At 35.5% G+C, this 17811-nt stretch overlaps 1 protein-coding gene across 2 annotated transcripts in view; it reads left to right on the forward strand.

Annotated features, from left to right (window-relative positions):
- DPY19L1 (dpy-19 like C-mannosyltransferase 1) overlaps positions 1-17811 on the forward strand; it is a 97463-nt gene that overhangs the window by 50973 nt on the left and 28679 nt on the right. For both annotated transcript variants that reach the window (XM_057549975.1, XM_057549976.1), the window contains exons 9-13: positions 395-494; positions 2707-2784; positions 12336-12422; positions 14378-14437; positions 14973-15053. In XM_057549975.1, the coding sequence (XP_057405958.1) occupies positions 395-494; positions 2707-2784; positions 12336-12422; positions 14378-14437; positions 14973-15053 (406 nt within the window). The remainder of the gene's footprint in view (positions 1-394; positions 495-2706; positions 2785-12335; positions 12423-14377; positions 14438-14972; positions 15054-17811) is intronic.

A 17811-nucleotide genomic window follows, 5' to 3' on the forward strand; every position in this document is an offset into this window, starting at 1 on the left:
CTTGTCTGCAGAATACGTAGCACTTAGAATCTGCTACTTCTGTGATTTTTTCATAGACATCGTTTGTCTCTCCAAATGAATCTATTGAATGCAGCTTTAAATATGTTTGGTTTTGAATTCACCAAAATATAGTTTGAAAAATCTCAATGGATACACTGACCTAGGTGCCCTCTCCCTCCTTGGAAAGCTTTGTTTTTTACAGTTATATTGGGGATCTACTATTCATAGGAAATTGTTGTAATTTAGTGTCAGGAGGTATAATTTCTAATCCATTGGTTCATTTTATATCTGGTTTATGTTATAACCAGATCATGTTTAGAGATTCTAATTTGCAGTGGTTTGGAGCCAAGCTAGAATATTTTCTGGTTAAACTTACTTGTTTTATCTTTTTAAGGGCTACAAAACTTTATAGAGGAAGCTTGATTGCACTCTGCATTTCCAATGTATTTTTCATGCTCCCATGGCAGTTTGCTCAATTTGTACTTCTTACTCAGGTAAGGTGCTTATATTTTTAAAACGAATTAAGCTTAGTGAGCTTGATTATGAGAACTCATTTGTCTAAAATTATGGAACTGAGATGTTATATGATTCTAAGTCCTAAAAAGTTTTTTTAGTCCATATTTTGAAAGAAATTTCGGGATAGGGAAATATATGATTTATTTATTAATGGGTGTTAATTATTTACTTACTAGTAGAATGCATTTATTGAACTCGTTTATAAGAATGCTTATCTTTTTTCTTCAATATTAGTTTGCTTAAAAGAGAACTAGTGTTATAACATTAAGTATTTCTCTTAAGGAGACTGTAGTATTTATCTTAAGTAAAATGTTTTTGTGAATAATAGTGGACTTCCTTACACATAGTATAAATACACATAGGATAACATAGGAAAAATAGCTAAACAATTTATGTTTTATATAACTCCCTTACCAGCCTGTAATATATTTATCATCTTTCCACATACTCTTGTCTGTCTCTTTCCCTTCAAATAGAGGTCTATAAAGCAAGGTAAAGGTCGCTTGTTGAGAGAGGGAGTAAAATGTGTGCTCATTTCTCCCTGCCACCACTGTTTCTACTTCTTTCTTATACTGGCCATATTCATATTCATATAAAGCAGTATAAGTGTTGCTTTTTAATGTTCTTTGAGATGTCTTGCTTGAGAAATGAAGTCAGACCTGGATTTGTGTCCTAACTCTATTCACTGGCTGCTTGAGTTGGACAAACTGCATAACTTTTCTTAGTTTCAGTTTTCTCATTTATGAAGTAGAGAAAATGAAAGACCCTACTCTATTGGGTTGTGTTTAGGATTAGATAAGGTCATGTATGTAAGAGTCTTAACACATTACCTGCTACTTAAGACATCAAGTTAGCTGCTTCTATCATTTTTTTTTTTTAAAGAGGCTCTATTTGTACTTCATACTTTCTTTGATCTTATCTTTTAGACTCCTTTGTCTTCTTTAGTTTGAGGACATTTTAAATGTTTCTGGTTTAAAATGTCCCTGAGGGTCACTCCTTAAGATGCTACCCTGTAGGCCTGCTGTGTATTGCTTAGCCCCTGGAGTGGAAAGGGAGAGTTCCTATCCTTTCACTTAGTGGAGATGGCCTGCTTTTTGTTTTTTGTTTTTGTTTTTTTGGTGGGGGAGGGGGAGGAACTGGGGGGAGGTGCATGGAGTGAGGGTAGGCAGTACTGTGCTCCTCTTTCGGGCTTACATTGAATAACAACACACTTCTCCACAGCTACTGTGTCATATCTGTCACCCTTCAGCAGTGCCATGTTCCCCATGGAGAAATCTGGGTCAAGGGAGACCTTGTTTTTCTTGCTACTGGGAAAATTTGTTGTAGATTATTTGGAGACAAAAAACTTGATGAATGGAACTTAAGTTACATGTTTAAGTTTCAGCTGTTTTGCCATTTGTTTAAACCATATTTGTGTAGTAGGAGAAGCGTGGAATTTAATTTGAATTGCTTTTTCCATGAAGAAAGGTGGAGAGGCATTGTTTGACATAATACCTCTCTATACTTTACTGAGGTAAATTATTTAATCAATTAATTCATATAATTAATGCATATAAATAACACCAGTACTCTTAGAATTCTTGGTAAATACACAGTTTTCTTCAAAACTGTTAAAAAAGTTAAAAATACCTTTGTAATGAAAGTACTTCTAGTTTGAAATTTGATAAATTTGATTATGCCCAACACTTGAATATTTGTATAAATGAAAGAGAACACTAATGGAGATACTCGTAAAGACTGATTAACAAGCAGAACTCAGTGTATTTTTACACACACACGCATTATATAATTATTTTTAGTTTAATGTACCTTCCCCAATTATGTATTGTCACATGTTATAATTAAATTTTTATATTTGTTGATTGAGCAAGGCACTTTGTAATTGTACATGTTGGCAGTAGAGTCACTCTGACATTAAAAGGAGTATTGTTTGGATAATCCGTAAAGTAGATAATTTACATGGTTAATTGAGAGAGATGTGAATGGAAGAGAAAAATCAACCGATATGTGCTATATTAATATATTGACCATAATAAATAATAAATTAGCAGGTAAGAGGGAAACTAAAGAACTTACTTTCAATATAAATATAAATTTGAGGCAAAATAAAGATAATCTTTTCTTAATTTTTTAATCTATTCATTATATATATAATTTTAATTTTTAATATAACTTCTTTTTAAATTTCAGATTGCATCATTATTTGCAGTATATGTTGTGGGATACATTGATATATGCAAACTACGGAAGATCATTTATATGCACATGGTAATGGTTTTTAAATTTTTTTTTTTCCCATTTACCTGGACCTTAAAACAAACTCCTGACTAGTATTTTATTTATTCATGGTTGCAACTAATTTTGACATAATTCCGTAACTAAAACAAGTGTTATTCAAAAACTGTGATATAATTAACAGACCTTGTTTTAAATAGGCCACCCAGAAAATTTAATTATCTGATTTGAGTTTGTGCCCAACTTATACATTATTAGTAAAAGAGGTAATTCGTGAAAGAGAAACATGGAATGGTATATTATCCAGGAGCCTTCTGTTAAAATGAAGTGGAATATTCATTTATTGAGCACAAACTGTCCAGGCATGTGGGACATATCAGTGAATAAAACTGCAAAGATCCCAGCGTATATGTGGATTACATGCTAAAAGAGTGGAGGAAGAAGACAGAGGATAACTAAACATAGTAAATGGGTAAATTATATAGTATGTTAGAAGGTGGTAAGGGCTGTGGAAAAGGGCAAGTCATGGTACCCCAAGGAGGTCAGGCTGGCCAAGTGTCAAGGGATGGGAGATTGAGGTGTCACATGAGGAGGTCAGAGGAGGTCTTATTGAGAAGGGGGTAGTGGAGCAAAGATTGGAAGGAGGAGAGGGAGTCAGCTAAGTAGATGTCATGGAGAAGAATATTCTAGTTTGATGAAATAACCAGGGCAAAGGTCTTAAGGCTGGATGGTTGATTTTGATGAATATTGATTTTTAAAAACATTTGTCTTCTCTGTCATTAGTTCTTACAATTTTGATATTTTCTTTTTCCTATAATTTTAATGTAATTACAGCATGCTGTTGTTTTGTGCTGGTCTCAGCCTATCAATAACAATGTTGTGGTTGGACAGGCACTTGTGGTTCTTATGATTGCAAGATGCCCTTCAGCAATAACTATCAGGAAACTTTGAAAAAAACCAAGGTTTATTACTTACAGGACCTGGAAATTACACAGCACACCTGGGACCACACAGTTAGGTCGTGGGGTGTGGGGGGAGGCATGGGAGAGTTAGGGAACAAGCATGCCCTGGAGTTCTGCCTTTATTGGGGTCCAGGATGGGGGCCTAGGATTTTGAGGGCTCTTTTTTTTTTTTTTTTTTTTTTTGGTGAATTTAAAACATAGGAGCTGGAGTTCAAATCACAGGAAGCGAAAAAACTGGCCCAAAGGTCAGTTGTTGAAATTAACCAAGATCTCTAAAACAAAGGAGCCTCAGTGGGGGCAGGTGGCCTGACCCTTTATCTAGTCATGTGGCTGGAAATATGTTTATTCAAGAGATAGCCATGTTTGGAGTGGATTGCAATAAAAGCTTTAAGTCAGACACTTGTATTACGAAGAAGAAAAAATCCCCAACTGTCAGGGTTTATACTACAGCCATATATTTTTTTATTCTCTAATAATTGATACATATAAATAGGACATTTATAACATATAGAGAAGTTATGAACAGAGTTCTAAAATGAACAACCATGAGCCTACCCTCCAATTGAAAAATGGAACCGTCATTACTTTGAAGCCCTTGTGTGTCCTGAACACATCCCCTCACTTCTCTTGGAGATAACCACTATCCTGACTTTTAAAATTATAATTAACTTGCTTTCCTTTATGACTTTACCATCTACTTATTCCTAAATAATATATTTTTATTATTAAATATTAGTATTGTTTTTAAGGTTTATAAAGTGGTATCCTTTTTGTGAGACATGTTTTCACTCAGATTTTTGAAATTTATATGCTGCTGGAGTTCAGACATTTTCTTTGCTTTATGTTTTCCATTGTATAAATAAAGCATGATATATTTATCCATATTCTTGTTGAAAGACATTTAGGTGTTTTCCTTTTATGTATAATGGTGTACATTCTTACACATACCTCCTGGGGAATATATATTGAGTTTCTCTAGGGTATTTACATAGTAGTAGAATTTTCAGGTGGTAAATTAAATACATGTTCAACTTCACAATTTAATGTTGCATTGTTTTTCAGAAATAATTAGACTACTTTGAACAGTAACGTATAACCGTTTTTTAAATTTTTCATTTAATAAATTTTTTTTTTTTTAAACTTTGGGTTTATTTATTTATGGCTGTGTTGGCTCTTCGTTTCTGTGCGAGGGCTTTCTCTAGTTGTGGCAAGTGGGGGCCACTGTTCATCGCTGTGCGCGGGCCTCTCACTATTGTGGCCTCTCTTGTTGCGGAGCACAGGCTCCAGACGCGCAGGCTCAGTAATTGTGGCTCACGTGCCTAGTTGCTCCGCGGCATGTGGGATCCTCCCGGACCAGGGCTCGAACCCGTGTGCCCTGCATTGGCAGGCAGATTCTCAACCACTGCGCCACCAGGGAAGCCCCGTATAACAGTTCTTGTTATCCTACATCTTTTTTTATTTTGTCAATTTGGAGAGTATAAAATGGTATCTTATGGCCTTAATTTACATTTTCTCTGGTTTTCAATAAAGTTGAACATCTTTTCATATGTTTATGGGCCCTTTGTGTTTCTTTTTTTGTGTCACTCCTATTCAGATTTTTCATCAATTTTTCTCTTATGTCCAAGGAAAAAATGGCATCTGTTTTATTCACTGCAATGTAATCCACTATTTTCATTATTTGCTTTGATGCTTGAATTGTTCCTGATTTGGCCAGCTACTTCCTGCTGGCTTCTTTGTTCTTTTAATATGTCCTCATTATGCTTTGAACACTTTTTCAAAGAAATTAATAAAGGCTCAGCTTCATCAAGTGCTTTTCTGCATCTGTCTAGATGATCCTCTGTATTTTTCCCTCTTTAATATGTTACTGTGGTGAATTACATTAATTGATTTTTTACATTAAGAAACCATGCTTTTCTGGACTAAACAATTTTTATATTAATTATATTGCTGGATTCATTTGCTATTATTTTGTTAGGGTTTTAAATCTCTGCTCATGAATGGTATTGGACAGTACTTATCCTTTTTTAGACTTGAGTGTTTTTCCCCAAACTGTTTAATATGTTTTTTTTTTTACATAGCAATAAAAATTCAAGTAATTGTTAAGCATTTAGAGTCTGTCAATCACACAGTCACATAGGCAACTATCAATGAGGGCTTTGACTGAAAGTTACAGTTATAAAAGTACTAACATTACACAGGTTTAGTTTGTATTAGAAACTAGCCTGGGTAAATGATATACACTTTATGATGTCGCTTACTGACTATGGAACTAGTTACTTATTATCCATAGTTGCTTTATAAACTCCTAAATCCCTATAGTTAAAAAGGAAAAAAGTATGGAATTGTTTCCAAAAATGTTTTCCATTTTTTTATTGTGATAAAATACACATAAAATTTACTGTCTTAAGCATTTTAAGTTTACATATCAATGATACTAAGTACATTCTTATTGCTGTGCAAACATCACCACCGTCTATCTCCACAAGTCTTTTCATCTTGCAAAAATGAAACTCTATGCCCTATAGAGTTATAACTCCCTATTCTCCTTCCTCCCCTCAAGCCCTGGAAACCCTCATTCTGCTTCCTCTGTCTATGCTTTTAACTACTCTAAGTACCTCATATAAGTGGAATCATGCATTATTTGTCTTTTCCAGAATAGGTTACTTCGCCTGGCATAATGTTCTCAAGATCCATCCATGTTGATGCGAATGGCAGGGGCTTCCTTCTTTTTTATAGCTGAATACTGTTTTATTGTGTATATATACCACATTTTCAATATCCATTCATCCATGGATGGAAACTTAGCCTGTTTCCATGTCTTGGCTGTTGTGACTAATGCTGCAATGAACATGGGAGTACAGATATATCTTTGATATCCTGTTTTTGTTTCTTTTGGGTATATACCCAGAGGTGGATTTGCTGGATCATATGGTAGTTCTATTTTTAATTTCTTTTTTTTTTTGAATTTTATTTATTTTTTTATACAGCAGGTTCTTATTAGTCATCAATTTTATACACATCAGTGTATACATGTCAATCCCAATCTCCCAATTCATCACACCACCACCACCACCCCCCGCCGCTTTCCCCCCTTGGTGTCCATACGTTTGTTCTCTACATCTGTGTCTGTGTTTCTGCCCTGCAGATTTCTCAAGGAACTTCCATACTGTTTTTCATAGTGTACCAATTTACATTCCCATCAACAGTGGGGAAAAGGGTTCCCTTTTCTCCACATCCTCACTAATACTTATCTCTTGGCTTTTTGATAAAGGTCTTTCTAACCGGTGTGAGGTGATGTCTCCTTGTGGTTTTGATTTGCATTTACTAATGATTAGTGATATCGAGCACCTTTTCATGTACCTGTTGGTCATTTGTATGTCTTCCTTCAAAAAACCATCAATTCAGGTCTTCTGCCCATTTTTTAATCAGATTATTTTTGGGTTTTTTGCTACTGAGTTGTAAGAGTTCCTTGTATATTTTGGATATTAACTGTATCTGGTATATAGATTGCAAACATTTTCTCCCATTCTGTAGGTTGCTTCTTCTTGTCATTGATTGTTTCTTTAGCTGCGCAGAAGCTTTTTTAGGTTGGCCCCACTTGTTGTGATTTTACTTTCATTGTCTGTGTTTTTAAACTCATGCATGACTGTTTGCATTAGGTCTGGTTTATGAGGGATGGGTAGCTGCTGGTGAGCTAAGAGCTAAAATTTACTGAAATTGACTACAATTTCCCATCTAGGGGTTCTCCTGGAAGTTGCGAGTTTTGATAGACTCCCGAGTTCCCAAATAGTTCCATCAGATAGTTTGTCAAGTAGCATTTGTTGTCTAGGTGGGGAGACAGATTCCTAGTGCCCCCTATGCTGCCATTTCCCCAGAATCCTCCAGCTACACTTGCCTGATTTTGATACCGGATTTATTCTAGCCCCATAGAATTAATTGTGTTTCTACTTTCTCTGTCTGTGGTAGATTTTTTGTAAGATTGGGAGGAATATTCCCTGAAAGTTTGGCAGAGCTTGCCTGTTAAATTATATGGACCTGTTATTTTTTTTTTTTGTGGACAGATCTTAAATTACTGATCTAATTGTTTAATGATAATAGGACAATTTAGATTTTTTCTTGAGTCATTTTTTAGCACTTTTATGTTGTTAGGAATTTTCCCATTCATCTCAGTTTTAAAATTCACTGACATGAAGTTGTTCACGGTGTTTTCTTATTTTTTTTAATCTGCTAAAATATAGATACTCAAAAAAGATATAGATACTAAAATAACTTATAATATCTCTCTTTCATTATGTACCTTCTAAGTTCTCAATTTTCTCAGTATAATACTCCTCAAATTTTATTCTTCATATTTAAATTAAGTGATGTTTTTGAGCACCAGTTGTTTGTCAAACATTTCCTAGGCCCTTAGCATACAACAGTGATGAAAACAATTTAAAAAATCTCTTCCCTCGTGGAGCTTATATTCTAGTGTACATAGACAGAAATAAATCAAATATATAAGATAAACAGTATGTTAAATGGGAGTAAACACTATTACGGAAAACAAAGCAGACAAGGAGAGTGGGATTTACTGAGTAGGTAGGGGAGGTGGTCATTTAAAAGACTGGGAAAAGAAGGCCTCACTGAGAAGGTTACATGGGGTTAGATGAGGAGGCATCCATTAGGTTAAAAGAAGCAGCAAGCATAAGTGCTCTGAGGTGGGGATATACTGGTGTGTCCTAGAATCTGCAGAGTGTGGCTGGATTGGAGTGAGAAGGGAAAGGGTCATTAGAAATGAGGTCCCAGAGGTTAGTGGGCAGACTCTATAGGGTCGTGTAAGTCTTTGAAAGGTCTTTGGTTTTTCCTTGAAGTGAGAATCAAAGCCCTTAGAGGGTTTGAGCAGAGAAGTTATCAGAGTTGGGAATGGAGGTTGTGCATATTGTCTTTTATATCTTATCTGTGACTAAAGCAGTAATGTTAAGACAGCCTAGGAAGAACGTCAATTTCCTAACTTTAGCAATAGGAATGGTTCATAAAACTCTGCAGCTCTATCCTGATGCTGCATGGCACTTATCTTGTGTGGTCCTAAATTGGTTCGTGTAAAATAGTTCTGCTTCCTCAAGAGGTACCACTGACAATGTTGCAGATGCTGCAGTTGCCCTTCAAACCAGATGTGTATTTAACTCTGTGTTATATAACCGCTGGTTCCTTTAGCCAAGATGCCAAGTCCAACTTTTTTTTCTCCAGTTAGTCACATCCTGGGATTGATTATAAATCCAGTATTGCATGTCTTGTGCGTAACTGTTCTAAAGAATCTTATTTTATGTACTATATGTATCAGAATAGTGTACATTGCCATGTAATGTAAAAAAGAAAAATCGACATAAATAATTCAGCCAACTATCTAAGTGTTATACCAACTAAAAGAATAAATAAACCTTGAACAGTGGAAAAAATAAATTGGGGGAATGGACCCCAAATATCTCTCCAGACCCTTGACACATCCTTTCTTAATACTACCTTATATTTCTCTTGAATACCCTTAGCAGTGCTTTGCCTGATTCTTGGTTATGAATCTGCTTATTCAAAGTGATGATATTTTGCTAGTTTTTGCCAAAATTGATTGGGGAAATTTTAAAGTTGATTTTAAATTGTGGCACTTAAGGAAAAAGGCTATTGTTATAAAATTTTGAGAACTTGGTTCCTTACCCATTTGAGGTAGGCTGGGACCTGGTATCTTCTACTGGAGTGCTTGCACCTGGACAAAAGTCTCCATTGAGCAATAAGATACAAAGAAACTATCAGTGACTAAAATAACTACACCATGCACAGCTGGAGCAATTATGAGCAACAGGATACAAAAAGGCCAGAAATAAACTACAAGTTTTTGAGGTGCTGGGAGCAAAAAGCAGCTGCACATGATTCCTGCACATAGCACCTCCAAGGGCATGGACAGGCCACCTAAGTTAGGCCTCCTGCCCAGCCCATGGGTCCACCCCCATTGTTACCCCATGTAAGGATCCAAGCAGCTCTTCTCCGGGTGTGGGCAAGGGTACCTTTTTCTCACTTTCGCTCCCTTGTGCTGCAGCATGAGCCCTGATTAAGCATTGCCTGAAATTCTCATCTGGCCTCTTATCAATTTCTATTGGTTGAAGAGTCCAAGGACCTGGGCCGTTAACATTTAGTAAGCATATAAGAAAAAAATAACATGACAGTAAATTTATTCCAAGAATGCAAGATTGGCTTATTTAGAAATTATGTTAACATAATTTATCTCATTAATAGATTTAAAAAAGATCAACAATGTGATCATTTCCTTTGATATTGTAACAGCATTTGATAAAGGTCAACATCTGTTTCTGATTTTTAAGATCTTAATTAAATGAAAATAGGTGGATATTTCATTGAACTTTTAATACATACATATACTTTAAACCAAAAGCTAGTATCACACAAAATGATGAATCAGTAGAACTATTCCCATTAATGCCAGAAACTTGACAAATATGCCTACTGCCACTCTTAACATTGTTGCATAAATATTAACTAATAAAATTGACTAAAAAATAAGAGTTTCAAAAATAGGAAATAAGATGTAAAAGTATCATTGTAAGTATGCTTTTGAATGCTTAAAAAACCCAAATTAATAAACTAATTACTACTAGAAACAATGAAAGTTTATATTCATTTATGCATATTTAATGCAACTTTTCTAAATATAAATAATCAGAAAATATGAAAAGATTTCTGATACAATAGCAAAACAAGTAATATACTTTGAAATTAAACTTAATATGCAGGATCTATATAAAGAAAACTTTATACTTCTACTGATGTATGTAAAAGAAGACTTAAAGAAATGGAAACAGGAAATTCCCTGGTGGTTCAGTTGTTAGGACTCTGTGCTTCCACTGCAGGGGGCACGGGTTCAATCCCTGGTCTGGGAAATAAGATCCTGCAAGCCGTGTGGCGTGGCCAAAAAAAAAAAAAAAGGAAATGGAAACAACATGTATTATTTTCAGATGTAAAGATTCAATATTGGACAGATGTAACTAAAATATAATGTAATGTACATCTGTAGAATAAGGCAATTCTAATAAAAATGTCAATTTTTGAAACTTAGGCTGATTATAAAATTTATATGGAAATTTATATATGTGGATCAAAAAACTTCCGGAAGAAAACCTGGATTATTTTATTTTTAAAGGCTTTCTAATAATGGAGTTAAATCCTGAAGACTTAGAGGAAATGAATGAAAAACTGACTAACATAAAAATGTAGAAAGCAACTACAATAGAGAAATACTACAAAGAAAGATAAAAATGAACTGGGAAAATATTTATAATATGTTTGCTTGGTAAGGAGCTATGCTCTATCATATATGAAGAGAGTGCTTAAGGAAAATACCAAAGCCCAATAGAAAAATGGGCACTAGGAATAGACAATTCATACACACACAAAACAATATAAGCAGTAAATAGAAGAAAAGATGCTGTGTCTCACCCACTAATGAAAGAATGGAACAATGAAACAATGAGGCAACATTTTTTTTTGGATTAGATTGGCAAATATTTGAAAGAATAATACACGGTGTTGGCAGGAGTGCGTATCAGCAGGAACTCTCATGCCCTATTGGTGGAGAGTACAATATTTTGTATGGCAATTTGTCAATATTTTCTCAAATTTTAAAATATGTGTATTGTTGATTCATTTATTCCATGATTGTAATTTATCCCATAAATGTGTTGACATGTACATAAGATACATAAATAAGGGTGTTTTTCATAGCGGTGTTTGTAATAGGAAAAACAAAACTAACAACAAAACAAAACAAAACTGGAAAGCACTTAAGTTTTCAGAAGTAGTCAGAGGACTGGTTAAATAAATTATAGTACATCTCTAGAGTGGAGTACTTTTTTCAGTTATTCAACAGAATGAGTTAGATTGGTTTGAATTGGTAGGTAAAGCTCTTTGATACAAACTAAGAGTAAAAGCAAGCAATAGCATAGCTTCTGGGCCAAGTTTCCATTTGTGGTTTTAAAAAATTATAAACTGGGGACTTCCCTGGTGGCGCAGTGGTTAAGAATCCGCCTGCTGATGCAGGGGACACGGGTTCGAGCCCTGGTCCAGGAAGATTCCCACATGCCACGGAGCAACTAAGCCCGTGTGCCACAACTACTGAGCCTGCGCTCTAGAGCCCAGGAGCCACAACTACTGAGCCCACGTGCCACAACTACTGAACCCTCGCACCTGGAGCCCATGCTCCACAACAAGAGAAGCTACCACAATGAGAAGCCCGCGCACCGCAACTAAGAGTAGCCCCCGCTTGACACAACTAGAGAAAGCCCATGCACAGCAACGAAGACCCAACACAACCAAAAATAAATAAAATCGATTCTTTAAAAAAAAAATTATAAACTGGAATTTGTACATGTGAATGTCTATAAGGATGCACAGAAAATTGGTGGTGGTGGTGATCTCCGGGGTTTTGAAGTGTGGCATAGAATTCGGGCTGTTTTCCTTGTATATTCTCTTTGGAACGGTTTGAATTTTGTTTATCATGGGCATGTGCAATTTTCAGAATAAAATCATTTTTTTTGTTTTCTGTGTATTAATTATATTTTTCTTGGATTTTTCCAGATTTCTCTTGCACTTTGTTTTGTTTTGATGTTTGGAAACTCAATGTTATTAACTTCTTATTATGCTTCCTCTTTGGTAATTATTTGGGTAAGTGTTCCTTAAGTAAATGTCTGTTTTTGAAACTAATGGTTTACCAGTTTCTTTATCACTGGCTTGAGATTCGTGAGGGATTTTCTACAAGAACTGTTTCAAGTGTCTTACTGAATAATCTATATGTGATAATGTATTTAAGTTCTCATTTCCAAAGAAACACAACAAAAGTTAATACTGGAAAACATAGTGCTTTGCTTCATAGTCCCAATCTGTCCTTTCCTCATCTTTTCTGTCACCTAACTTTTGGTCCTAGGGTTCATTTTAGAATGGTTTCTATGCTTTCCTCTTTTTCTTGTTTCCTCCCCTCTTTTCAGTGTTTATCCTATTCCTGCTCCACTTTCTGACCCCCTTTCCTCCCTTTGGCATCTCAAGCAGTCTCTCCTTGTTCCACTGTGATCAGAGGCTTAAGGCATTGTGCTTTTAGTTTTTTCCCCTCGTGTCTATTTGTATGAATTATTCAGATAGTTTAAATCAGGTGATGATTCAGTTACATTTTACTAGATCACTACCAAGAACAGATTTAGATTATGGGGAGACTGTCTTATAGAATTAGAGCAAAAGGTGAAAGGTTATCTAACTCCTTCTGCCACTTTTGGCAGGATGACTTTCTAAATATGTCTCTCTAAATTTAAGGACTTCCAGAGGTGGTTACTCCTTTTTTTTTTGCCAGTGGGTTTCTCCATTACAATGTTTTGCAAACCTAAGAGGAAAGAAATTATTCCTTATATTTAACATGCATGTGCTTTAGTATTAGGCTGGTTTTCTGAAGATGAAAGCACACTGCACTGTCTTAACTGAAATGTATTCTACTTCTTGAATAATCATTTAAGTAACTCAGATCATTTTGTCTTTCTTGATTTCTAGAACCCATTAACAGACTTGGAATCTGCTATTTCTTTGTCTGATTTTACAAGTAATGTTTATTTAAGATCCCATTTCCCAGGAATATGCCTCTTCCCAATCTGGGCCACCACCCTTTTCAGGTTGTGTGACTTGAGTATACTTAGGCACAGAAATTAGCAGTTAGCATGTGGTGATGCTGTGTTTTCAACAATGAAACACAAGTACACAAGTACATTGAATGGAAGATTTCCTATCAGTAAATCTAATCTTAAGTACATTTTGCAGGAAATTTCTCTTCAGTTCTATTGAGCACCTACAGTGTGTCAGGTTTCCTACTAGGTGCTTGACACTGAGGTGTGTCTTAGGTATGGATTAAGCATTATGCATATTTCACGTATTTTGGTGTATAAAAATAAATGATGGCAACAGGTACAGAATATAGCATGTTTTTGCATATTTAACTATAAACACACATTTGCCTGTTTTTATTTCTAGTTATCACTTTGAAACCTTAATCGTAACACATTTTGTGTTCTCAGATATTCAGAAACTTCTGAAAAGATTCAATTTGGGTTCATGTATTTATGTTGTGATCTCTAAGCATATTTTTGCCAAGTTTGAAGTAGATTTAGATCTGTATAGGTACGATACTTTGGGAGTCTATTATGTACCTGGAAAGAAATAAGATTTGATAGAGGAGAAGTATTTAGTTGATCTGTTAAAAACTCATTTGTAGTTTATTCAAGGAGTTAGTAATATTTAACTTAAGGAAAATCTTATAACTATAAGACGCCTGTCTAAAATTCTGAAATTATTATATACTTCTTGGTTCTTAGGTAAATCAGAACCAATCATAGAAATCAATCATAGAAATTTACGTATGGAGATTCTGTTTTCAACTTTACCAAGTGACTAACTGACCTAAAATACTCTGGATAAAACAGGGCTTCTTGAAATCAAATGAGCTTGTGGTGATTCTGTGTGAAACACTGAAAGTGTGCTGAATTTTAGATTCTTGGGAGTCTTATTATTTAGAAGTATTTTTTTGGTAGCTGAATTTGTGTCTATAAGTATTAACTGTATGCTATGTTATTTTCTGCTTGCAGGGTTTACTGGCAATGAAACCATGTTTCCTGAAAATAAATGTATCTGAACTTAGTTTATGGGTAAGAATCAATCTATTTGAATGTATATGTTTTTCCTTCTCTAAAATATATCATTGGTTTTATGTTTTACTTTCAAGGAACTATCCTATATAATGCAGAGGATCTAACAGTTTTATAACATATTAGGGCTCAATTTTAATGTGCCAAATTGAAGCAAGTTAAGATTAATATTGGATAGGTAGTTAAAGAATTTCAGTTTTATGTATTACCCATGTTTTTTCTGAGGAGCAGTGCATGTGTAAGAAACTGTTAGTAGAAGGAGAGTTTAACTGCAATTGCTGTATAAATCTCCTATAAAATATATTAATTTTGACAACAAGATTGTGTATATTTTTCTTTTTGATGATAGCCCCTTGATTTTGGAGTAACATTCTTTATTTTAAGGTGCATTTTTTTTTGGCATTTTCTCTTGTATATAGAGATAATTACTTCATGTGTGATTAAAGCATTTATTTTTTTCTTCTTAGGCTATGTCTGTGCAATGGCTATATGATGCATCAGTTTAGTTTTGTTTTGCTGTATTTTTCTTTTGTAGGTTATCCAAGGATGTTTTTGGTTATTTGGAACTGTCATACTCAAGTATTTGACATCTAAGATCTTTGGCATTGCAGATGATGTAAGTGTATTTTTGCTTAAACTTGGAAGACTTGAAATAAATCAAACAGGCTAAGAATGAATTACTAGAGTTGTTAAAGTGCCACTATTTAAGCCAAATTCTCAGGTGAAGTCTATTCACCTGTTATTTTATCTATTTACTATAATAGAGAGTAAATATGACTATGTCTATAGTCTGTTCTCCAAAATTAATTTCTTGACATAACTCTCATGTTTTATTGGTCTTTCTATATCACAAAGATTTTAAAATTTTAAAGTAAGAAAGCTCTAGAGACTTAAGCTCAAATTTTAAGGCCTCTACAGTCATTTTTCTCTGGTTTCTTTATAATCCCCTTTTGTAACAGATAAAGATGCCACCTTCAGAGACTCTTAAAGAATAGATCATATAACTTATTCTCTTTTTCTTCCAGTTTTCTAGTCAATGCTTGTGAAAGGTTTGTAGGTAATTTAATCCAAGTTAATCTTATTAAGAGACATTTTTATTATTTTATTGGTTTTGCTTTTTTTTGGTATTTGAGTAGGAGAGAAAATAAAATGAGAAGAATTCTGCTTTATAACTGTAAAGATTCACTCTATAATTTTGCTTTGCCTATTTTATTTTGATGTTTTGGTAAGCACATTAATTAAATTAAAAGAGAGAACAGGACACCAACCAACATGGAAAGAGTAAAGTAAGCCACATATTTTTTTCTGCAATTTATTTTAATTGACGGTCTTTCTTCCTTCTGTAATAGATTAAACTTGTGGTTTTGAAACTGAGTTCTGTGAAGTTCTGGGACTTCAAGGACTCTTTGGTGGGGTCCATCTACTTCTCAGTCCCCCTGCCAGCCCCTCTTCACCCAGGATAGTCTTGCTTTAATCTCTTACATAGTGGACATTTATACATGTTTTCACATGAACAAAGGAATTGTTTGCTTAAAAAAGATTGAAAACAATGGGCTATTAAAGGGGTGGTCTACAACCTGTGAAAGATATTTTAAAAGTTTAAAAGTATAGTCTAAAATGCATTTATTTATTCATTCATTCAATGTACCTGCTATGTGCCTGGTAGTAGAATGCATCCTAGAGATACAGAACTGAATAAGATACGGTCTAGTGGGAGACAGGGACAATTTCTAGCAACTATAATACAGTGTAATGAAAGCTCTGATAAAAATAAGTACAGAGTGGGACTTCCCTGGTGGTCCAGTGGTTAAGACTCCGTGCTTCCACTGCAGGGGGCACAGGTTCTACCCCGGTCAGGGAACTAAAGATCCTGCATGCCACATGGCACGGCCAAAAATATAATAAAATAAAAATATAAAATAAAATTTTAAAAATTCAAAATGTATTTTTTAAAAATTCATTTAAAAAAATAATTATAGAGCGCTGCAGTAATACGCAGGAAGAGTCAGTGAAGGCTCCTAGAAGTCACCTGTGAAGATGAGCACTAAGTGGTGATTGAGTCAGCCAGGATGCAGAGAATGAGCAGGAAGAAAGGGGAAAGAGCCCAAGTCCTGGGTTTATGGAATCTGTCTACTCACTGGGGGAAGACAAGCCGGTTAAAGTATTAATTCAGGTTAAAGTGACTATTGTCATTTCTATCACAGCCTGATGTTGCACCAGGGCCAAAAAAAATGCTGGAAAAAGTTATTTCCAAATCAGAAATAAGTTAGTTGCAGCTTTAGTATTTCTAGAAATCTGTAACATTGATCAAGGACATCAGCTCTTAAATTCTTAATTTTAACATTGGTCAAAGGAAGAGAATGGCAAGGCCACACGGCTCTTGAGAAGCATTTCCACCCACCCTTCTCTGTTAATTAGACACACACTTCCTGTCCTTGAGGAACCCAGCGAGGCATTTCTTGGTCTATCCTGGATTTCCCATCCTTGCTCCTGCCGACATTTTTCGTGGTAAAATCCTGATGTTGTATACCAGGGAAGCTCAGTACTAAGTGCCCCAAGGTTTTTATTGGGGGCTGGTAACATAGGCATCCTCTGCCTAGCACGTTATCAAAATTCCAAACTCCCAGAAAGAATGTAGGTGTTCAGTATAAGCCACTATTATCATTTAGGGTGATGGGAGCCTTTCGGAATTCAAGTTCCCTGATGCCAGCTAAGGGTCAACCTTGCAAGCAGGTTTTTCAAAGGATCCCCTTCAGACCTACTATGTTAACTCTCATCTGAACAGCAAGTTTGTCTCATCTTTTCCTTTCTGCCATGCCCACCTTCTTGGATCTCCCATGAATAAGCATACCACCTCCCAGTCAGTCATAGATTTGTAGAAAGCTTGGGCTCTCTCGGATCCCCCAGCGTCTGTGGACAACTTTCCAGTGCACCAGGGTTGTGAGAACTTGTCTCCCCTCATTGGTTGTCTCCTTTCCAGAATCTCTGTAAAATGTCTAGCTAGTCTGCCAGTCTACTGTTCACCAAACGAGTACTGTAACCCTAAGCTGGCAGAGCTGTGAACTTCCGTCTTCCATTTCCTCCTGAGTTTGCTGCTTTTATTGATGGTGCATAGATTTTTTGCCAAACAAGTCAGCTCCTTGCAGTAGCAAAGGTTCTGCTTTTCATGGCCAACCGCACCCGGGTAGGACCGTTGGGCTGACCAAGCTGGGGGAAGCAGAGGTGATGTAATGGTGGGTGGGAGCAGCCAAAGCAACAATGCCACAGACTCCCACTATTTCCTCCCAGAGCTCATCAGTTTTTTTGGGTTTTTTTGGCTGCATTGGGTCTTCGTTGCTGTGCATGGGCTTTCTCTAGTTGCGGCAAGCAGGGAC

Source organism: Balaenoptera acutorostrata, chromosome 7, assembly GCF_949987535.1.
Source record: "Balaenoptera acutorostrata chromosome 7, mBalAcu1.1, whole genome shotgun sequence".
NCBI lineage: Eukaryota > Metazoa > Chordata > Mammalia > Artiodactyla > Balaenopteridae > Balaenoptera > Balaenoptera acutorostrata.